General features: G+C 41.5%; 1 protein-coding gene across 1 annotated transcript in view; it reads left to right on the top strand.

Annotated features, from left to right (window-relative positions):
• The window catches only part of LOC136864461 (protein gooseberry-neuro-like), a 328,753-nt gene that overhangs the window by 96,129 nt on the left and 207,998 nt on the right, over positions 1–24,626 (top strand). Inside the window, exon 2 of the mRNA XM_068226801.1 lies at positions 1,085–1,398. Coding sequence (XP_068082902.1) covers positions 1,085–1,398 — 314 coding nt within the window. The remainder of the gene's footprint in view (positions 1–1,084; positions 1,399–24,626) is intronic.

The following is a 24,626-nucleotide window of genomic DNA, read 5'->3' as shown; positions in this document are numbered from 1 at the left end:
GACTCTATATACCGATTTTCATTAAAACCTGTTTACCCATTTTCTCGTGGCTCGGCGTCGATATGGACGTAGCAACAAAAACACAAATTCATGCATATCTCTGTTAACATATCCGGTACGGTAAAAATGTATAAGACGTAAACGGTCGGAAATATAATTCTATATTACTTTGGTTATATAGTATTTATCGATACGACCACTAGAAATATAAATATTTGAGAATTAAATTTTAGGCCTTCCCCTAAACTACCATTTCGTTCTGCGTCAATAAAATGATTTATAGCCTAGATTGTAGTGAATTATTCTCCGACTTCGTATACCAGTTTTCAATGAGATAGGACCACTAATAACGTAAATATTTAAGAATTAAATTGTAGGCCTTCCCTAAACTACCATTTCACTCAGCTTGAATAAAATTATTTATAGCCTAGATTGTAGCAACCTATCCCCCACTTTTCATAGCAAGTTTTATTAAGATAGGACCACTAATAACATACATATATGAAAATTAAACTTTAGACCTTCCCCTAAACTACCATTTCTATCAGCGTGAATAAAAAATGTTTTAGCTTATATTGTAGCAACCTATTCCTCGACTTTGCATACCGATTTTCATTAAATTATCTTTAGCCGTTTTCTAGTGATGCGTGAACAGACAGACAGACAGACAGACAGACAGACAGACAGACAGACAGACAGACAGACAGACAGACAGACAGACAGACAGACAGACAGACAGACAGACAGACAGACAGACAGACAGACAGACAGACAGACAGACAGACAGACAGACAGACATTACGGAAAAGAAAAAAGTGCATTTCCTTGTTACTGTGGACATGACCGATAGAGAAATACCATTCTTTTCAAATTCTGAGTAATGTACAGACAAAACTCTTATTTTATATATATATATATAGAGATTATATAAATAGTAGGTCTATTACGCACTGATTGGCTTAGCACACAACTTCCTGGATATCGAAGTTCTCGTGTAATGTCGATGAAGACATCGATTCTACACGTTTTAATGGTCCCCATCGCTTTCTGTTGTGTTTAACTCAACAAATTTTTTTAATTTCAGGGCAGGGCCGTGTGAATCAACTGGGCGGTGTGTTCATCAACGGAAGACCTCTCCCCAATCACATTCGCTTGAAGATTGTCGAGATGGCAGCCGCCGGAGTTCGACCCTGTGTTATCTCACGTCAGTTACGTGTGTCACACGGTTGTGTGTCGAAGATCCTGAACCGATATCAGGAAACAGGAAGCATCCGTCCTGGAGTGATTGGGGGCAGCAAACCTCGGGTAGCGACACCTGAGGTTGAGAGTCGAATTGAGGACTACAAGAAGGCGAACCCTGGCATCTTCAGCTGGGAGATACGAGACCGCCTCATCAAGGTAAGACGACTTTTCTAGTTCCACTAGGATTGCATTTGCGTGAGCATTCATGTCATGGAGTTTTTGGGCGGTGGCAGAATCTGGAATTGAGCGTGGACAGTGCGGTAACTAGGCAACCAGTGTCGTCATCTATCGTTTTCGTCTTCCTCGCGTTATTCCCTGGTCACCTGTAGGGCCTACGTGGTGTGTTAGGTAGCGATAACGGTGCGCCTTATCGCGCTCCTCTGTCGGTCTGTAATGTGTGTATAATTATTATCAATACGGGGAGGTTTTAAAAGTCAACCCGACTAAATACAGGATGGTCTAAACAACGTACAAAGGAACACACCGAAAGAATGAAGATATATTGGGAATAAGTTCAAACGAGCTCGCTAGTTGGGCATAACGAATCAAATAATAATAATAATAATAATAATAATAATAATAATAATAATAATATATATTCGTTTACGGCCATTAGAGACCACGTTAGATAACAATTACATGTTTCTGGAAGCCTTCCTCACAGCCCAGAACTTCAGCATCCTCTCTCTGGCAGCCTGTCTTCTTTCGTCCGTCCACCCACGGTTAAGTTTTGGTTCGTCATGGAATCCCTGAAATCTGTCGATCACTGACCTAAACTTTGTTCGGTTTGAGATGTCTTCCGAATTTAGTCCCACCTGTCTGAGATCCTTTCTTACCTCCCTGAACCATTTGTCCGACACTTTAGGTCTGCTGTCTAGTATTGTGAAAATCCTTTTCGTTAGTCTCTTCTCATCCATTCTAAATAAATGCCCATAGAATTTAAGTCTCCGTTTTCTCATGGACTCAGTTAGCCTTTCATTGTCTCGGTAAAGTTCTTCCCTTCCTCGCAGCCTATACTGTCCATCCACAATCTTTGGACCCATTATTTTGCGAAGGATCTTTCTTTCAAATTTCTCAGTTTCTCTCAGTCCCGCTTTTCCTGTCATTTGGAGGCATTCACTAGCATAAAGACATTCCGTTTTAATCACTGTGTTGTAGTGCCTTAGTTTAGCTCGTCTGGAGATGGTTTTCTTCTTGTATATAGGATATGTCCTACGAAAAGCCGCAGCCATTTTCTCCCGTCTGGTGTTGTTTGCTTCTCTTTCATTTGTTTTCAATTGCACTATTTCACCCAAATACTTAAAGCTATCAACTCTTTCTATTTTACCGTGTTCTGTCTTCAGGTACCGAGGGGCTGTTTTGATGTTTGTTATATATTTAGTTTTTTAGAAAGAAATCTGTAGTCCTGCTTTTTCTGCTTATAGTTTTAGTACATTCAGCTGTTCTATTGCTGTGTCAGTATTCCTAGATAGCAGCGCAACGTCATCAGCAAAGGCAAGGCAATTAATCATGACACCACTTTTTTACCCTCCAATGTATACTTGGTTAAGTAATCCTTTTCTGCCCAGTTCTTTTTCCCACTCCCGGATAATCTTCTCCAACACACAGTTGAAAAGAATTGGAGACAATCCATCACCCTGCCTGACTCCTGTTTTAATTTCGAACTGCTTGGAGTTCTCTCCCATGAACTTAACTTTCGAATGTGTCCCAGTTAAAGTCTGCTTAATAATTGCTGTTGTTTTGGCGTCAATTCCAAATTCCACTAATATATTGAATAGCACTTCCCTGTCGACTGAATCATACGCCTTTTTAAAGTCTACAAAAACGACTACCAGATCCTTTGAGAGATGATTCTCTAGTACACGTTTCAAACTCCAGATTTGATCAACGCACGATCTTCCCTTCCTAAATCCCGCTTGATACTCGCCTAGTTGATGATCCACTTGTTCCACAAGTCTCCTCTGTAGTGCTTTAGAGAGTGTCTTATAAGTTACAGATGTGATGGAAATGCCGCGGTAGTTGTTAGGATCTGCTCTATCACCTTTTTTGTGTAGAGGATGAATGATAGCATTTTTCCAATCTTCAGGGATTACCTCCATTTCCCATATCTTTTCCATTTCTCGCCTTAAAATTGTTATTGCGATTTCTCCACCACTTTTCAGCATCTCTGCTGTGACAGAGTCTTCCCCTGCAGCTTTGTTGTTCTTTAAGTCTGTAATTATTTCACAGAGTTCTTTTTCGTCAGGGGGTATTGAGTTTTCATTCCGTTGTTTTGGATCCTCTTTTGGCCATTTATTTTTAGGTTTTTCACAGTTCAACAATTTCTCAAAACATGTAGCTAATATCTCACAATTTGCATTCTTATTCACTGCCAATTTTCCATCTTCCCTTCGAAATCCCACGGTAGATGGTTGATATCCATGTATGTGCTCTTTAAAGGTCCTATAAAAGTTTCTAGTATTGTTCTTCTTAAATTCCGTGTCAATACTTCGAATTTCTTCAGATATTTGATTCCTTTTGGCTTGCCGGAGGATCTTTTCTGTCTGTTTGCGTACCTCTTTGTATGTCTCAAATTTATCTTCTGTTTTATCTGCGTACCATGCTTTATAGGCTGCAGCTCTCCTATCAATTGCTACATCACAGTCTGTAGTCCACCATCGGTGTCTGCGAGTTCGTCGCAATGGTGCAACATCCTTAGCTATATTAGCCATATTCTCTCGAATATTCTCACAAGTCTCCATTTTCTTCTCCCGCATACGTCTTTGAAAGTCGTTTCTGTTTTCTTGACGTTTTTCATGGTTTACTTTTATTGACGCATTCGGAGAGAGTCTCTTCTTGTTTAGCGGTAACGGCTTGAATTTTATGCGGGTGAAGAAGTGATCAGAGTCAAGATTGGCTCCTTTCCGTACTACCACATTCATAATTTCTTTAGTGTTTCTCCTTGAAATTGCAACATGGTCCAGTTGATATTCACCTAGGTCTTTCCGTGGAGCGCACCACGTTTTCTTTTTCCTTGGCAGTCTTTTGAAGTACGTGGACATTAATTTAAGATCGAATGTCTCACATAAGTCAATAAGTCTCTTCCCATTCGTATTTGTTCTGGTGTGAGCTGGATAACCACCTACTATTTTTCGGAACTGACGTTCTTTCCCAACCTGCGCGTTGAAATCACCCATCAGAATTTTGACATGATTGCTTGGCGTCTTTAGCAATTCATTCTCCAATTGATCCCAGAATATTTTCACCTTATCAGGATTGTTTCTGTTGTCTTCATTTATGGGGGCGTGTGCATTGAATAGTGTGTATCTCTTGTTTGCACATTTCAGTGTTAGAGTGGAGAGTCTATCAGAAGGAGAAGAGAAGTCCGTTACGGAGTCAATAACCCTTTTGTTTACACAAAATGTTGTGCCAAGTTGCTGCAGATTTCTTCCAATTTTCCGTCCAGGTTTACCCTTAAAGATTCTATAATTTTCTGAATCAAACGTATTAATATCAGTAAAACGCGTCTCTTGCACTGCTAGTATTAGAATATTCTGATTTTCCATTTCATCCAAAGTCCGTTTTAATTTCCCCGTCCTAAGTAGAGTCTGTATGTTGATAGTTCCAAAATAGTGATGTTTCTTTGTCCTTAGATTTTGTTTTAGGTTAGTCGTTTTTGTCGTTAGTACGTCATCAGTCTGGCTACCAGATGGCTCCGACTCCATCTTGCATGTTGGTACAAGCTCCCCAGAATCCGAAGGCTTGTTTGCGCCGCCTGGTGCGACGGTGGATTTCCATTGCTGGGTACCACCTGGGGTAGTTTTCCTTGAAAGTGTTTCCATCATGCAGAATGTTACCTCATGGTAATGCTTGGTGGGACAGATTACTCTGTCCGTGGTTAGAACTACGGTTGTTAGCCGTAGAGCCAGTTCTTCCGCCCTCTCAGCCGTTGGGAAATATCCTCATCCGCCATCGAGACCGTTAACTGCAGACCTTTTTGCCTCAGTTGATCCGCGGGTGTTTATTTGGCTAAGCCTTATTCACACCTGTCCTGCATATCTACAGGAACATTCCCTATCAGCCATATGGGACGCGCCGTGTCGGGGTTGAGGCCCCCCGCCCCAGTGTCTTCCGTGAAGTTATGCCAAACACTTACTCAGTTCAGTGCGTGACCCCCACGGAAGCTAACCGGGCACGGAATAATAATAATAATAATAATAATAATAATAATAATAATAATAATAATAATAATAATAATAATAATAATAATAATAATAATAATACATAAATATTCACTATAGACTGTTTCGCCTTTCAGCATTCAGTCTGCAAGCGTCTGTGAATTTACTAATCGCCGACAAAGTCCTCTATTTGCAACTAGTTCTGTGGACTCATTTAGTTCTATACCTCGTAAATCGTTAGAAACTGAGTCTAATCATCGTCGACTTGGTCTACCTCTACTTCTCTTACCCTCCATAACATAGTCCATTATTTTCCTAGGTAAGCAATCCTCCTCCATTCGCCTCACATGACCCCACCACCGAAGCCGCTTAATGAGTACAGCTTCATCCATCGAATTCATTCCTAACTTGGCCTTTATCTTCTCATTCCGAGTACACTCCTACCATTGTTGCCAACTGTTTGTACCAGCAATCATTATCGCTATTTTCACATCTGCTACTTCTAATTTTTAAGATATCCTGATTCCACACAGCCTTCACTCCCGTAAAGCTAAGTTGGCCTGAAAACAGACCAATGTAAAGTTAGTTTAGTCCGGGAGCTGACTTCCTTCTTACAGAATAGTGTTGCAACTGCCAGCTCACAGCATTAGCTTTACTGCACCGTGATTCAATCTCACTTACTATACTACATTTCTGGTAGAACACACATCCTAAATACTTGAAATTATCTACCTCTTCCGGCTTTTTATCACCATTATGACATTTAGTTATCTTGGATTTCTTAGCTACTGACATCAATTTAGTCTATGAAAGGCTAATATTCATACCATATTCATTGCACCTATTTTCAAGTTCCAGACTTTCGGCACAATCTGCTATTAAGTCCAAGTCGTCAGCATAAGTCAAACTGCTTACTAAATTTCCACCTAACTCAATCCGTCCCTGCCATTTTATACCCTTCAGCAGATGATCCATGTAAACTACGAACAACAAAAGTGAAAGATTTTAGCCCTGTCTAACCTCTGTAAGTACCCTGAACCAAGAACTCATTCTACCATCAATTCTCACTGCAGCCCAATTGTCAGCATAAATTCCTTTGACTGATTTTAATAATCTGCCCTTAATCCCATAATTCCCCAGTATGGCGAACATATTTTCCCTGGGTACCCTGTCATACGCCTTCTCTAGATCTACCAAACAAACATAACTCTCTATTTCTCTCGTAGCATTTTTCAAGTACCTGGCGCATACTGAAAATCTGATCCTAACAGCCTCTCTGTGGTCTGAAACCACACTGGTTTCCATCAAACTTCCTTTCAACCACTGATCGCATCCTCCCTTCCAAGATGCCAGCGAAGACCTTGTCTTGTATACTGATCAAAGAGATGAGTTACCTCGATAGCCGTTGCAATCCTTCCTGTTGTCTTGCTTAGGTGCAATTACTTCTTTTGTCCAATCAGAACGTGCCTTACTAATACTCCATGCTAAACTTATTACTCTGTGAAGCAGTTTCATCCCTACCTTCCCACTGTATTTCACCATTTCAGGTCTAATTTCATCTATTCTTACTGCTTTGTGACAATGGAAATTATTTGCCGTCCTTTCCACTTCCTCGAGCGTGATTTTACCAACACCATTGTCCCCCTCTCCATAAGCTCGACTGTTTGCGACATCACCAGGAAGGTTTCCTTTTAAGTTGAGGAGATTTTCAAAATATTCCTTCCAATTCTCCAGTGGTTCCCCGGGCTCAATATTATGAGTTCACATGATTTACCGAAAACACTATTCATTTCCCTTTTTCCCTCCTTTCCTAAGATTCTTTATTACTGTCCAAAAAGGTTTCCCTGCTGCTTGACATAGACTTTCCAGGTTATTACAAAAATCATCTCATGACTTTTTGTTGGATTTAACAACTATTTGTTTCGCTCTGTTTCTTTCATCTGCGTACACTTTCCTGTCTGTATCGGCCCTTGTTTGGAGCCATTTCCGATAAGCCTCCTTTTTACGTTTCCAATCTGCTGCCACTACATCATTCCACCACCAAGATGTTCGCTTTATTTCATCTTTACTGCTCAGGGATATGTATTTTTATCAATAAGGGACCGGCGAGTTGGCCATGCGGATAGGGGCGCGCGCTGTGGGCTTGCGTCCGGGAGACAGTGGGTTCGAGCCCCAATATCGGCAGCTCTGAAGATGGTCTTCCGTGGTTTCCCATTTTCACAACAGGTAAATGCAAGGGCTGTACCTTAATAAGGTCATGTTCGCTTTCTTCCCACTCCTAAACCTTTCCTACCCCATGGTCGCCATAAGACCTATCTGTGTCTGTGTGACCTAAAGCATATTGTAAGAAAATGGTAAAAATCAATAACGGCTTAATAAGTAGAGCAGAATGTTAAAAATTGGTGCTGAGGAGAGAGAAGGGGTCAAGTAAGGAGAAATATATGGTGTTGGGAAGTTCTGATGCAGCTAATGTAATGTTATACAAAATCAGCTTTTCCTCAAACTTTATTTTCAGTGTTGAAAATATTGTAAGTGCAACAGTTTCTGCCTAATTGATTTCAAATTCGCGTACCTATACTAGCATGTAAGATAAATAAAAGTTGGTATTCATTGTGAACAATAAATGAACAATAACGATACCTGGGCTGATGTTCTGCCTGCCGAAGAATGAGGACGCCGTCTCCTCTCTTAGCACACACACACTCAGTAATAAGACAAGTTAACTCGAAAAAGCAAGAGCTTTTATACCCGAGGGGAAGGTTCGAGAAGGCGCTGGACTAAATATCAAATATGAAAGTTTGAGAATTTCTAAGAGGAATGCAAAAGGGGTGAGAGAAGTAATAATAAGTTATAATACCAATAGTTATTCACATACCCCTAAGAACTAGCCAACGGCCGTAGCCGTGTTGAAACACCGGATCCCGTGAGATCTCCGAAGTTAAGCAACATTGGGCGTGGTCAGGAGTTGGATGGGTTGCCACGCGCTGTTGGTGGGGGGTAAGGGAATGGAGGAGCGGAAAGGAACTGACCACCCTACCGCACGTAAACTCCGGCTCAGGAACACCTCTGCGGAGGTTCGGACCTGCCTTTGGGCAGAATAACCCTTACCTTACCTTACCTTACCTAAGAACTACGACAAAAAGCACAAAGTACAAACTCAAAAAATGATACGCAAGGGGTGATTTGAATTTATTCAAATTGTTTTTGTTCCAGGGTTATCTGTGGAACGCAGAGGGGAAAGAAGGTGCTGGTGGGAATAGGTCTAAGATTAGTTTCAAACTTTAAAATAAAGGTTATATTTCTTTTCAGATTTTTAGTTTTAACACGAATTGATAATATACAATCTTGAGCTTCAATCTCATAATTTACAAGGTCCCAACATAGCAAATGTTGCGTTTGGTTGGATAGACAAGGAGAGAAATTTCCCAAAACACAATTTTCAAGAGCACTTTGCTCCATCATCATCATCATCATCATCATCTGTTTACCCTCCAGGTTCGGTTTTTCCCTCGGACTGAGCGAGGGATCCCACCTCTACCGCCTCAAGGGCAGTGTCCTGGAGCTTCAGACTCTTGGTCGGGGAATAGAACTGGGGAGTATGACCAGTACTTCGCCCAGGCGGCCTCACCTGCTATGCTGAACAGGGGCCTTGTGGAGGGATGGGAAGATTGGAAGGGATAGGCAAGGAAGAGGGAAGGAAGCGGCCGTGGCCTTAAGTTAGGTACCATCCCGGCATTCGCCTGGAGGAGAAGTGGGAAACCACGGAAAACCACTTCGAGGATGGCTGAGGTGGGAATCGAACCCACCTCTACTCAGTTGACCTCCCGAGGCTGAGTGGACCCCGTTCCAGCCCTCGTACCACTTTTCAAATTTCGTGGCAGAGCCGGGAATCGAACCAGGGCCTCCGGGGGTGGCAGCTAATCACGCTAACCACTACACCACAGAGGCGGACCACTTTGCTCCAACGTTTACAATTTACGGTCTTTCAAAGGCACCGCACAATATTACACAAATATATATATTACATTACCACAAAAGAGCTTACATGCTCTACAAATTCTACCTAGGAGACGGCGCTCCTGAACACTTACGACCTACTCAAGGCAGCCATTAACTATTATAGGACGGAAAAGAGCGCGTCCTCTCTGGGCACAACCTGCAATTTACAATACCATGGGTATCTAGTATCAATTCTACTGGCCCAAACTCAAAAATGTATTTCAGCGTACACTTGCACTCCTAGAAAACCAGGGTTGAAACCCTACTTGGGCTTGCAGCCCGATGATACAGAGGCTAATCCCAAACTACTGAGGTGACTAGAAGGACAAGTTAATTTATGATTTCCAAGAGAAAAACCGTTACAAAATCGTAGTCACCGCAGGATTAATTGAAGGGGTATTCAAGAGGGTAACGCACTCTCTATCCCCGATTTAGAGTTTAAGTCCTTAGGACTTACATGATATTTTACACTAGAAAGAAGTAAGTTCACATTTAGGAAATTGACTGTTACATAGTTAAAGATTGGAACCTTTCCCTCGAGTTCTGCTTGCGGAGATAAGTACAGAGATAGCAAACTGGTGGCCATTACCTGGGCTGATGTTCTGCCTGCCGAAGAATGAGGATCCCGTCTCCTCTCTTAGCACACACACACTCAGTAATAAGACATGTTAACTCGAAAAAGCAACAGCTTTTATACCCGAGAGGAAGCTTCGAAAAGGCTATGGACTAAATCCGGACACACCCTCTCATTTTATTGGATAGACAAAAAGTTACAAGAAGCCCATGATTGGCTGAAAAATAAATACACAAAATTTCTGATTGGTCAGAAAGCAACGCTGGCGGGATGAGAAAGAAGTGTTGGAAACCTTGAAGTATCAAAAATAATGAAAGTCAATTCAGTTGAGAAAACCTATAAATACAAAACTTCTTTAAATCTCTAGCTATTCCACTTTGCATCAGGGGGCATGACATCATTTCTTTAATAGAGGCATATATTTAGAAAAGTCCGAACTTCTTGTGATACACCAAAACAAAACAAAGAAATCCAGTCAGTTTATGAAAATTTAAAATAACATATTACTCCATCATTTAGTAGCGACATCTTTTGATCAACGTCCCAACTTCTTGTACTAGATGTTTCAATTTTTATATGATAGATAGCGTTCTTCAAGGCGCTTAATTTAAATGTACGGGGTTGAGGTGTACCTCCCGGTACAGATTTTATAAAATGTGTTATAAATCTGAAAATGTTCCAAATTGCACAATAATTCTAATTTTGACAACGTAAAGGAACTCGAAAAATATGATGAATATCGGATGGAAATCGCAGAACTTACAAAACTCAGTAGGGTTCCCTCTTAAGTAATTTGTTTTATCTATGTATCTATCACTGTTTTCATTCACCACCCTGAAGAGGTGGGGCAGGCCACCTAGAGGGTTACGCCCTTTCTCTCGCCAAGAGATACCAATTCCTTCGGTACCCTTATCTTACGGGGAAGCCGCACCCGATAAATGATCGACCCCAAGTTCTCAACTAGCAGCCTGTCCACGCTCACCTGTAGACAAAGTGGCGTTGTCACCTGGAATCGCGGTTTCTTTCACAGGCGGCGAATTGCGCGCAATCTACATTTAAAACCATTTTAAAATTATAAACCTTACTGAGGCAAGTTCTCTGAATAGAGGATTCTTCTTTTTCTTCCGCTTTTCCCACACCTATGGGATTGCAGGTGCGAACTGCGTGACACACATATGTTCACTTAGCCCCGTTTTATGGCTGATGCCCTTCCTGACGCCAACCCTATTTGGAGGGATGTAATCACTGTTGAGTGTCCCTGCGGTGGTTGATAGTGTGTTGTGTTGTCTGAATATGAACAGGAATGTGTTGGGACAAACACAAACACCCAGTCCCAGAGCCAGAAGAATTAATCAGACGCGGTGAAAATCCCTGACCCGGCCGGGGATTCTCTGAACCGAACACCTCAGCGCTGACCATTTAACCAAGGGCCAGATTAAATAAAAGTATGTTGGAGAGTGTTGCTGGAATGAAAGATGACAGCAAAAACCGGAGTACCGGGAGAAATGCCTGTCCCGCCTCCACTTTGTCCAGCACGAGCGGGACGTTGAGCCCTGACTGCCCACAATGCTCATGAAAAAATAAAGGAGTTTGAAAGGAAACTTCGTTTGTGAGTCAGCTGTGTCTAACCGTAGAGTCTTTACAGCGGAAATACGATAACATACGTTCCCGTCTTGAAACTCTGAAGTCACCATTTGAACATTACTTTCCAACTAGTATTATGACGACTTTCCATGGATTCATAATCCTTCCCACTATGATACTGAAAATAGCATGCTTTCATTGATTGAACTCCGTAATGAAACCAGACCTGAAATAAAATTGCAAGCAAAAGGTATGGTTAGCTTACGGACATCATCGCAGTTGAAGGAGAGTACATGTGTTACACTGTATGCCACTTCATGTCCTAACTGTAACAAGAATGAAGTACAGAAATTGATTTGATATATTTATTTAAAGTTAATTACAAGTAGGACCGGAGGTCCCTTTGGCTGTAACTAACTGCCAATTTAACTTAAATGTATCAATTAACATACAAAATCTAATAAGAAGAATACATAAAAAAAAGCGTGAGATACATTTTCCTACTGAGGATAAATATATAAAATTGAAAACTCAACATCTAGGAGATTACAAAATTACTTTCACGATTTCATAAACATAGACTATACTAACAAGAAAGAGAAGACATAAGAGAAACCTAAGATGCATTTCTATGCCGAGGATGAATTAAGAATAAAACTGAACATCTAAAATGCATCTAGGAGATTATGATTTTTCGTGCTATTTAATTAATTTGGTGAAAATTCACTTACATAGCTTAATAAGTGGAAAGGTAGCGATATTTCTTCTTCTTAATACGTTTACACTCCAGCGTCGGTTTTCCCCCGGACTCAGCGAGGGATCCCGCCTCTACCGCCTCATGGGCAGTGTTTTAGAGCTTCAGACTTCGGGTCGGGGGATCCAACTGGGGAGAATGATCAGTACCTCTCCCAGGTGGCCTCACCTGCTATGCTGAACAGGGGCCTTGTGGAGGGATGGGAAGATTGGATGGGACAGGCAAGGAAGAGGGAAGGAAGCGGCCGTGCCTTAAGTTAGGTACCATCCCGACATTCGCCTGGAGGAGAAGTGGGAAACCACGGAAAACCACTTCCAGGATGGCTGAGGTGGGAATCGAACCCACCTATACTCAGTTGACCTTCCGAGGCTAAGTGAACCCCGTTCCAGCCCTCGAACCCGGACCTCTGGGGGTGGCAGCTAATCACGCTAACCACTACACCACAGAGGCGCACGGTAGCGATATTTAACACATTTTTTCTGAGTTCCGACACTACTTTGCTGTATTTCATATAGTTTAAGATCGCTGTATATTTGCGAGCCAGTGGCAATGAACGACTTACTGCGCTTCACCGTACGATGCTGTGGAACCTGAAGGGTGTTAGCTGTAAACCTATTGTCTCGATCATGCACTTGACTCATCTGAACAAATGATTTGGTCAAACATGAGGGAGCATTCGGTTTTAAAATTCTCAGCAGTAAGCAAGCAGCTGAGTATGATCGTGTATCCCTGAGTTTCAACCACTCTGCGGCTATCATTCAAATCCTATTCTACTCGTAATTGTAAACTGATAGCAGTAAACAAAACAACTCTTATTCATATTAATATAAAATGAAAGGAATTATAATTGATTAATTTTTTTAAAAAAAATCGAATTTTAATTTTTAAACTTCAAAATCTGCCAATCCCCCTTTCATATCCCAGTATCAGTTTTTGCATAACGACATTTTGAAAGCTCTGAATGTCGCGTTACAGCGTGTATAGAGCAAGCACACCTCTTGTCCTGTCAGACAACATTACCTTCACATTTCTTTCGGAAAACATTTCAATAATACTGCTGGGATACTTTTACCTTTAGTAGGCCTACACTGTGTGTAAGAGGTGAAGGACATCTGAGGGCGTAATTTACACTCCAGGACAGTTTTAAAGCAAGTGTGTATCTTTAAACTTTCAATGGAGTTTATCCACCTTAAAACTTCTCCAGCACTTTGCATGCATAAAATGCTCTTTCCGACAGAGTTCTTATCGAATTCATCTGAAATTTTCAGAGAATGTTTGAAGTACTGCATGTTATTATCAGATGAGTACTACTTTCATATTTTTACTTCTAACATAATAATAATAATAATAATAATAATAATAATAATAATAATAATAATAAAAATAAACTAGATTTTTGCATATTCAATGAATAATTACAAATTGAAAAATAAATTCTCCAATAGTTTACACCTGACTGCAAAACCCCGAGTTGTTCTTAAATACGTAAGTTGATTTGACAAGTTCGTCAAGTTATAGCCCAAAGACACTGAAAACTGAATTTTCATGACCGCATTGTAATCGAAACCGACTTTCAACCTATTAGGTCGTGTTACGTACATTTAGTACGTATTGAAGAGATGTTAAGTACAGAACAAAAATGGCCAACGAGACACCAGTTGGATCCGAACCCACAACCTCCCGATTTCGCGTCGGTTTCTCTACCTATTGAGCTATGGTGGTCTATGGTGTTCTGTACTTAACATCTCTTCAATATGTACTAAATGTACGTAACGCGACCTAATAGGTTGAAAGTCTGCTTCGATTACAATGCGGTCATGAAAATTCAATATTCATTGACTTGGCCCTCAACGGGCAACTTAAATGCACTCTACAGTGTGATGGTAGTATTACCAGACCTGTAGCTCAGATCCTTTCCAACAGAACAAAGATGGCCTAGGCCACCTGGTGAAGCAACCGACGCGGAATCGGGAGGTTGTGGGTTCGGATCCTACTGGTGTCTGGTTGGCCATTTTGTTCTGTACTTAACATCTCTTCAATACGTAATAAATGTACGTAACATGACCTAATAGGTTGAAAGTCGGTTTCGATTACAATTCGGTCGTCAAAATTCAATATTCAATAATAATAATAATAATAATAACTAATCGATTCCGATATCAATCTTTCTTCCGAGCGAGTTGGCTGCGTAATATGGGCCGCGCAGCTGCAAGCTTGTGTTCTGGAGATGGTGGATTTGAGGCCTGCTGTCGGCAGCCCTAAACAAGTTCGCTGTATCCCATTTTCACACCAGGCATTTTTTTCTGCATGTTAATTAAGACGATGGCTGCTTTGTTTTCAGTGTTACTAAGATGTTAAACATTTAGCAAAATACATGAAAATTATGTCTTCACTTGTACAAAAATAGGACTTTCTTCATATTTACAAAACTCCAGCTGGATGCTTTTTCTGATATAAAAGAAGGGACAAGTCCGGGAGGAAAAGACGAAACGTAATTCTATATTTTTGCGATGTCAGTGTATCTTATTTTATTTTGTGGTGTACGATCACAATAGGTTGATGACTTCACAGTCTCTCCTCAAGGGACATTTTGTCGAATATTCATAAGGTACTTGTGTCGCGTGGGAGTGCCGCGAGAGCTCCCTGGCGTGACGCGGCCCTCCCATTACTGGCCAGGTGGGTACGTATTAAGTTCCATAAGGCTCAGGCATTCCAGCCACGGGCTAAAAGCAATCACCACTAAGTGACGAAACGCGCTGGACCCTCGCGCTCAACCACCATAGACCTCAGGTACGACACTGACAGCTCTGTGCGCTACAAAGGAATAATTCCACACGTGCAGATTGTGTCTGCAATGTGGAAAAAGTCAGCAAGCAAATTTCAATACTACTTCTAACAATATATGAGAGCGTTTGGCTGTGCGGTACAGGATGTGTAGCTGTGAGCTTGCATTCGGGAGATAGTGAGTTTGAACCCCACTGTCAGCAGCTCTGAAGACAGTATTGCGTTGTTACCCATGAATTAAGACCAGGGTCGCTCCCTTTCCTGTTCTAGCCCTTTGATCCGACTGTGTGCTTCGGTGTGACGTAAAACAAATAGCAAAAGGTAGCAATAATAATAATAATAATAATAATAATAATAATAATAATAATAATAATAATAATAATAATAATAATAATAATAATAATGAAAAGAAGAACCTGGCCTCGTGTTTGAGGGGTAGTGAGTTAGCTTCTCATCCAGAGGTCCTCGCTTCGATTCCCGGCTAAGTCAGGGATTTTTACCTGTATCTAAAGGACTGGTTCGAGGTCCACTCAGCCTACGTGTGGGAGTTACGGCGCCGCGCCGGTGTGCAGTGGAAAACCAAGAGTAACGGGCGATAGGCTTATCACGCGTCATCCCGTCATCTACAGACCTTGGGGACGAGCAGCAGTCGCTTGGTAGACCAAAACACTTCAGAGCTGTATCACCATGGGTTTTTGATAATAATAATAATAATAATAATAATAATAATAATAATAATAATAATAACAATAATTATAACCTACAACCTGTTTCCAGTCATTCGACCGGGTCAGAAATGGAATGAATGAAGCCTCATCTAGCGGCGTGGATAGGAATTATGCCGGCTGTCGAAGTCTGTCGCACTCCTCTAGAGCAGTGATTAATGGCTGACAGATGAAATGATATTGGAGAGTGTTGCTGCAATGAAAGAAGACAGGTACCCGCAGAAAAACGTGTCCCGTGTCCTCTTTGTCCAGCACAAATCTCACATGGAGTGACTGGAATTTGAACCACGAAACCCAGCGGTGAGATGCTGCCTGAGCCACGGATGCTCCCTATTAATAATAATCATAATTAGCGAGAGTGAAAAGATAAAGGCATAAGTCTGAAGGAGGGAAGAACGGATAGGTTGGGTAAACGCGTGCAACAGATGACTGTAACAATGAATAAATATAAATTCATTATTTAATTATTGATCCGACTCATTGGCTGAATGGACAGCGTTAAGGCCTTCGGTTGAGATGGCCTCGGGTTCGATTTCCAGCCCGGTTGGGGATTTTAATCGCGTTCTTTTAATTCTTCTGGCTCGGGGACCGGTTGTTTGTGTTTGTCCCAACACTTCGTATTCAGACAACGCACTGCACTAACAATCGCCACAGAAGGGCATCCGGCCGTAAAACAGGGCCAAATGTACATGTGCGGCACAATTCGCACCCGCGACCCCACAGGTGTGGGACAAGCGGTAGGAATATGAGAAGACGAATATTTAATTATCGACTGTCATTCCTTTTAGCGTTCAATATACAAGCTCCGTGAATGAAATACAAATCAGTTTTGAATTCCGACGTGGCTCTTGATATCAGAACTAAAGACATGCGACTTCTCATGTATATTTAAATATCCACGACCCCATTGTACCTTATTATCGTCCTGTAATTAATATCTTCTCTACCTATACTCAACACGACCCGATAAGCTGGTCTATTTCATGTGACTTTCCATTTCAAGAATTCCACAATCAATCAATCAATCAATCAATCAATCAATCAATCAATCAATCAATCAATCAATCAATCAATCAATCAATCAATCAATCAATCAATCAATCAATCAATCAATCAATCAATCAATCAATCATCATCTGCATCCAGGGCTGTTACCAAGGTGGCAGACTGCCCATCAATTGTTTACCTAACGTTTGAATGTTTTTAAAGAACTTGGAAATTTATTGAACATCTCCCTTGGTAAGTCATTCCAATCCCTAACTCCCCTTCCTAAAAAACTAATATTTGCCCCAATTTGTCCTCTTGAATTGCAACTTTATCTTCATATTGTGATCTTTCGTACTTTTAAAGACACCACTCAAACTTATTCGCCTATTGAAGTAATTCCACGCCATCTCTCCACTGACAGCTCAGAACATACCGCTTAGTCGAGCAGCTCGTCTCACTTCTCTCAAGTCTTCCCAGGCCAAACTTTGCAACATTTCCTTAACACTACTCCTTTGTGGGAAATCACCCAGAACAAATCGTGTTGCTATCTTTGTATTTTTTCCAGTTTTTGAATCAAGTAATCCTGGTGAAAGTCCCATACACTGGAACCATGTCCGACTCGTTGGCTGAACGGTCAGCGTACTGGCCTTCGGTTCAGAGGGTCCCGGGTTCGATTCCTGGCCGGGTCGGGGATTTTAACCTTAATTGGTTAATTCCTACGGTGCGGGGCTGGGTGTATGTATTGTCTTCATCATCATTTCATCCCCATCACGACACGCAGGTCGCCTACGGGAGTCAAATAGAAAGACCTGCACCTGGCGAGCCGAACCCGTCCTGGGATATCCCGACACTAAAAGCCATACGACATTTCATTTCATTTACTGGAACCATACTCTAGTTGGGGTCTTACCAGAGACTTATACGCCCTCTGCTTTACATTCTTAGTACAACCCCTAAATACTCTCATAACCATGTGAAGAGATCCTTAACCTTTCTTTAGAAACTCGTTAATGTGATTATCCCAATGAACACCAGTCCTTATAATCCTCATATCTTTGGCTTACTAAGAATATGCAACTCTCACTGCCTTTTCCTATCCTTTATTTCTCTTAATACTGGTCACGCCTCCCAGCGACGTATGGATATACAGTCCATCACAACTGTTTTCCTATATGAACGTGTAAAGAATGAACCTTGCCGTTCCGCACTCTAGGAATGTATGTTTGCATGACTTATAAACCCCCTCCTAGAGTATGATGGATTTAATGTTGATTTTCCTTTACACATGAGCTTAGGAAAATGTACGCAACGAAAAGTGTTCTGATAGACTGTGTATAAATATGTGGCTGGGAGGGACCAGTCTTAATGGAAGTAATGGATAGGAAGAGCATTGTCTTGGCGTAGGAGCGACGATGTATTAACCGTGGGTTGGGTCTCGAACCGCAGCTGCTTTGACGAGAAGCCAGTGACAATATCATTAGGCTAAAACGACCCCTATTTTATGAATCAACCGAGGGTCCCCATGTTCCTCAATTTGCAACTAGCATTGTGACCTCATCTGTTTCTAAACCTGCTACTTTGATACCATTAAAGTGCGACTGTAGTCTTCAATCCCTCGACGCCCTCCTGTCCCCCTACCCTCATTGACTTAGACCATTAGTCTCATACGTGACAGCAGACTGACACTGTTGTTAACATTTCGTCAGAGTGATCGTTGTTCCTCGCTGTGTGGGGTTCGTATTTTCGAATTTGAAATTCACGTCACTGTAATTGTGTATGACGCGTAGCTCAGTTCTTTAAGAAAAACCTACGTTACTAGTATCAGTATCACTATAAAAATAACCTATATTTGGCTCTCTTGGTATGGAGGAGTCAAAGTCTGAATCACTGTCGTGATACGTTGATACCTCGAGCCAGTATGTGTCAATCTCCATCGTACTAACAAAATAATAATAATAATAATAATAATAATAATAATAATCATAATAATAATAATAATTTAGATAAACTAGAAATACTAGAAAGGTGAATCATGAGGAAAATATTAGGCCCACAAAACACAGCAGAAGGTTGGAAATTACGAAGTAATGCTGAAATATATCAAATAGAAAATATATCAGATGTAATGAGGAAAAGGAGACTTATGTTTTTTGGACATTTATATCGAATGCAAGATAGTAGATTAACCAGTAAGATTTTCAGATATTTGTGGGGTAAGAAATCAACGACAAGCTGGGTCATTGAAGTAGGAAAGGATTTACAAAAAAAACGATATAACAACAGAAGAAATAAATAATAGAGAAGGCTTTCGGGAAAAAGTATTGAAAATAGAAGGATTCCAAGGTAGGAAAGTAAAAAAGACTGGTTCAAAGTGGTCTGAAGACAGAAAGAAGAAACATAGTGAACAGATGAAAGCGTACTGGAAGAAAAGGAAAGAACAAAGAAGAAGGAACTGAAATTGGCACGTGGTCCTCTGGTGGTCCATTCGAAAAAAAAGAAGAAGAAGAAGAAGAATCGTATGGCCTCAGCTACCGTGTGCAGGCATTTCAATTTGACGCCATCTGGCTGTCTGCTCGTCAATTTCGACGTTCCGTTTTACTCTAGGCCCACTAGATGGCAGACCGAGTAAACCGGATCTCTCTGTGGCTGAGGCCGACACCGTACTACATGGAGTGTCAATGGACGTCTTTCCGCCCTTCAAAAATCCGACTACCTTGTCGGGTTTGAACCCGCTATCTTGGGATCCGGAGGCCGACACTCTACCACCGATCCACAAATGCAGCTGCTAACAAAATTATTCAATAAAGTGACATGGCGTATGGATTTTAGTGACGACAGTGTCCGAGAACATGTTCGGCTCGCGAGCTTCGGATCTTTTTATTTGACGCTCGTAGGCGACCTGCGCGTCGTGATGTGGATGAAATGATGAAGAAGACACATACACCAATTAAACAATGATGGTTACAATTCCGGACCCTGGCAGGGATGGAACCCGGGACCCCTGTGACCAAACGCCAGCGCGCTTATCATTTAACCATGGAGTTGGACAATAATTAAATTATAACTTGCTTCTTTTGCCTGCTGTCATTTCTTAATGGATACAGTTCTTTTGTATCCATCTCTTGGCACAGGCCAGAGTAAAGTGTAGCTTTCACCGAAGTCCCAGTCTCATCCATGGCTGTGACAATATGGAAGCTGCTGGGGTATGGGTGGTGCTGAGTAATAGCATTCAGAGCACGACTAGTGCTTCTGAGTGTTATGAAAGGTGTTGCTCATAGGGTTAGTCGTGGTGCAGTAGCACTTTCTGACCCAGTGAGGAAAGCAATGGCAAACTACCTCACTCCTCGTCTTGCCTAGTACGCCTCATTTTGGTGCTGCCATTGGTTTTTACGGTTTCCTTATAACCGCATAACCTTTGGTGGTGCTATTTGAGGATCCAACCAGCCTCTGGGCTGATGACCAAACAGACAGACAACTTGCTTCTGTGGATAAGTAGTAGAGTTTCTTCTTCTTCTTTATCTGTTTACCCTCCAGGGTCGGTTTTTCCCTCGGACTCAGCAAGGGACCCAACCTCTACCATCTCAAGGGCAGTGTTCTGGAGCTTCAGACTCTGGGTCGGGGGATAAAACTGGGGAGGATGACCAGTACCTCGTCCAGGCGGCCTCACCTGCTATGCTGAACAGGGGGCTTGCGGGGGGATAGGAAGATTGGAAGGGATAGACAAGGCCTTAAGTTAGGTACGATACCGGCATTTGCCTGGAAAAGAAGTGGGAAATCACGGAAAACCACGTCCAGGTGGAAATCGAACCCACCTCATCGCAGTTGACCTCCCGCGGCTGAGTGGACCCCGTTCCAGCCCTCGTACCACTTTTCAAATTTCGTGGCAGAGCCGGTAATCGAACCCTGGCCTCAGGGGGTGACAGCTAATCACACTAACCATTACACCACAGAAGCGTGGTAGAGTTTCAGCCTTCGAATCCCATGATAGTGGGTTCAAACCCGCAGAGATGGTCGGATTTTTGGAAGACGGGAAAAAGTCCATTCGACACTCCATGTCGTACGAAGTCCGCATGTAAAGATCTCTGGTGACACATTTGATGTTTACCTGACAAAATTCATTAAAATCTCAGCCGCAGACGCCCAAGAGAGATCCGGTTTACTCGATCTGCCATCTAGTGGGCCTAGAGTAAAACGGAACGTCGAAATTGACGAGCAGACAGCTAGATGGCGTCAAATTGAAATGTCTGCACACGGTAGCTCAGGTGTTTAGCCGACAAAATTAATTAAAGCTCAGTCGTAGGCGCTCCAGAGATATTCGGAACACTCTAGTAGGCTTAGAGTAAAATGGAACGTGGAAGTTGACGACCAGACTTACTGTAATCAATCATCATTGATATGCATTGAGGGCAGATTCCCTATCAACTGTTTACCTAGCTTTTTTGAAATATTTTTAACGAACTTGGAAGTTTATCGAACATTTCCCTTGATAATTTATTCCAATCCCTAACTCCCCTTCCTATAACTGAATATTTGCTCCAATCTGTCCTCTTGTATTCCAGCTTTATCTTCATATTATGATCTTTCCCACTTTTAAATGTTCCACTCCAGCTTATTCTTTTACTAATGTCATTCCACGCCAACTCTTCACTGACAGCTCGGAACATACCACTTAGTCGAGCAGCTCGTATCCTTACTCCCAAGTCTTCCCAGCCCAAACTTTGAAACATATTCATAACACTACTCGTTTGTCAGAAATTGTCCAGAACAAACCTTGCTGATTTTCTTTCAATTTTTTCCGGTTCTCGTATCAAGTAATTCTGGTGAGGGTCACATACACTCTACCCATATTGTAATTGCCGTCTTACCAGAGACTTATAGGTTCTCTCCTTTACAACAACCACGAAAATTCTCAGAAGCATATGAAGAGATCTGTATGCTTTATTTCTAATTTATATTTCCTTATATTAACGCCTCCGTTCTTACAGCGATTCCCATGAGATACTAACACAGTAATTAATAAATGGTAGCATCGTATGTTTTGACACTTCACTGATGTAACTCTTGTTGTCGTAGTTGTTCTTGTGTTTTAACTTTATTATCACTTGCAATGTTAATCTAGCAGTAAGATCAAACTACAATATTGTAAGCCGTTGTGTTAAGCACTGGAAATAGGCTACTTAATTTGTGTGTGCATTTTTATAAGATGATGCTGGATTTAGAATGAACTAGTGGTATTTCTTGTAAAATTTTATTTCCATGGCATTCCTTGTTCTACTCTTCATCTTGTAACAGTTATTGTTGTTGTTGTTTTTGTTGTTGTTGTTGTTGTTGTTGTTGTTGTTGTAGGGTAGTGAAAATCGTTGGCTTAGCCTACTAAGAAATACTTTTAACTCCCAATGCTCTTCCCAGCCCTTATTTCCCTTAAGACTGATCACGCCTCCCAGCCACATATGGATATGCAGTCCATCAGAACAATTTTCGTTGTGTCCATTTTCCTATGAGAATGTATAAAGGAAAATGAACCGTACCGCACTCTAGAAATGTATGTCTGGGGACGTACTTAGTCACTCCTACAGTATACTGTACTTAAGGTTCATCTTCCTTTACACGCGCGCATAGGAAAATAAGGGCTAACAAGAGCATTGGGAGTTACAAGTTTTTCTTAGTGAGCCAAAGATTTTACCTTTATTAGCACTTGTAACGCTGAGCTAGTAGTAAGCTCAACCTGCAGTATTGTGAACCGTAGTGTTAAGGCACTGGAAATACTTGAGTGTGATGCTGAATTTAGAATGTTAAACTGGTGGTATTTCTTGTAATATTTTTCTTCCATGGATTTGCTTGTTGTACTCTTGTTGTAATGGTTGTTGTTGTGTTGGGTAATTATGATTTAGCTTTAATTTATTATCACACTGCTTGAAGTGACCACTGCCACAGGGATATTTCTGAATTGCGATGTATTTGTTAATTTGTTTATTATTTTATCGTATGGCACACACACATATATATACAGAAACAGGGAAGCAGGTACATTATATTTTAATGTCCAAAGTTGTTATCCATTCTAGAGCCTCTGTATTGGCCTCTAGAAAATCAAACCAATCTCCAGGGTAGGCTCTTCTGCTACACTCCTTTACAATGTGTTTGATGGTTTGAAAAGGAGCACCACAGTCACACTCGGGGGAATGTATCTTTCCTCATATATACAGGGACGCAGCACAGACTCCATCACCACATCGAATCCTATTAAGGATGGTCCAAGTTCTTCTTCGGAGATCAGACCTTGAATTAGATGGGAAGTAAGGCCAGAGATGTTACCTGATTTTGAGATCCATTCTTCCTTTCATTTCGGTTGAAATTGTCTTCTGTGAACTTCTGAGCGAACTTAACTGGCGGATGTCTAGATTTCAACCGGTTCCTCTGAAGGTCAGGTGCTAAGAAGCAACAACATTGGCTGCTGGACCTATCTTCTAAAGATCTCCCAGCAAATATGAAAACTGTACGAAGTAATTTGTTAATAATAATAATAATAATAATAATAATAATAATAATAATAATAATAATAATAATAATAATAATAATAGAACAAATGTATTCAAAATTTATGCCCTCAAATCCAAAGGTGCATACTTCAGAATGAATAAATTGAGGAAGTGTGGGCACCCCTGTAATACGCAGGAGTCGAGTGGGTAGTGAGGTGAAAAGGTCATCGAAATAATTAACTCAGGAGTCACCATCACCCTCATATAACACGCATGCTTCCTGTCTTCCGTGACGGCACACTATCACCGCTGCTGTCGTAACGTTCTTCCTTTAGCGATAATTACTACACATTTGAAGGAACACCAGTATCAACGTCACGGAGTTGAAACCCTTCAAATGTTACCAAACTGAGCAGTGACTGAAGGCGCTAACCTGGGAACAGAAAAACAATAAGCAATTGTCCATGCCAATGAGAGAAACACAAAGCGTGTGGTGCTGCAGCCCTGACGGACATTGGCCTAGAATGGGACAACTGCTCAACTAAAGACCTGCAGATTATAAAGTTACGCGTGGTCAGCGTAACGAAAATTCTCTCGGGTGTTCTTCTTGGACTTCTGGATAGGGGACGCTATCTCACCTTCAGACCACAACGTGTTCTAACGTAGACTGGGTGGACCTCAAATTAGGCCTCAGACCAAGGCAAAATTCCCTATCCTAGACGGGAATAGAAAGTAGAGCCTCCGCACAGGAGATCGGCTTTATGCACCCAAGTGGACAAAATTGTACGTTTCAGTCTATGTTAAGTTCTCCAGCATTGGTCATTTTGAGGTAGGTTTTCTACGTCGCACCGATAGAGACGTCTTAAGGCGAAATGGGGCAGAAAAGGGTTAGGCGTGGGAAGGAAGCGGCCGTAGCCTTAATTAAGGGATGAAAATGGGAAACCACGGAAAGTCATCTTCAGGATTGTCGACAGTGAAGTTCAAATTTCGATTTCTTATTAAGAGAACATGAAAGTGACTGAGGTATGAGCGATGCTAGTATGCAGCCAGTCCCTGCTATGAATAGTGTGAAAATATTGCGCATAGGGTCGGTTGGTGCACGCATCTCAGTGGGCTTGGCAGACTGATATGCAACAGCAAGTACGCCTCGGTGAGGAAGGCAATGGGAAACTATTTCAATCCTCATTTCCCTACTACGCCTCTACAGTGAAGCTTAGGCCATCTACGACAGCTGACGGTGGAACTGTTGAAGATCAATCCAGCCTTAGGGCTGAGGATTGAACGTACATACAGTACATACATCCCATTAGGAAGTTTAAGAATCGTGTGAAAATTTTC

This window comes from Anabrus simplex, chromosome 1, assembly GCF_040414725.1.
Source record: "Anabrus simplex isolate iqAnaSimp1 chromosome 1, ASM4041472v1, whole genome shotgun sequence".
NCBI classification, from domain to species: Eukaryota; Metazoa; Arthropoda; class Insecta; order Orthoptera; family Tettigoniidae; genus Anabrus; species Anabrus simplex.
Note: the sequence above shows the minus strand (reverse complement) of the source record. Positions and strands in the feature narration are given on the sequence as shown.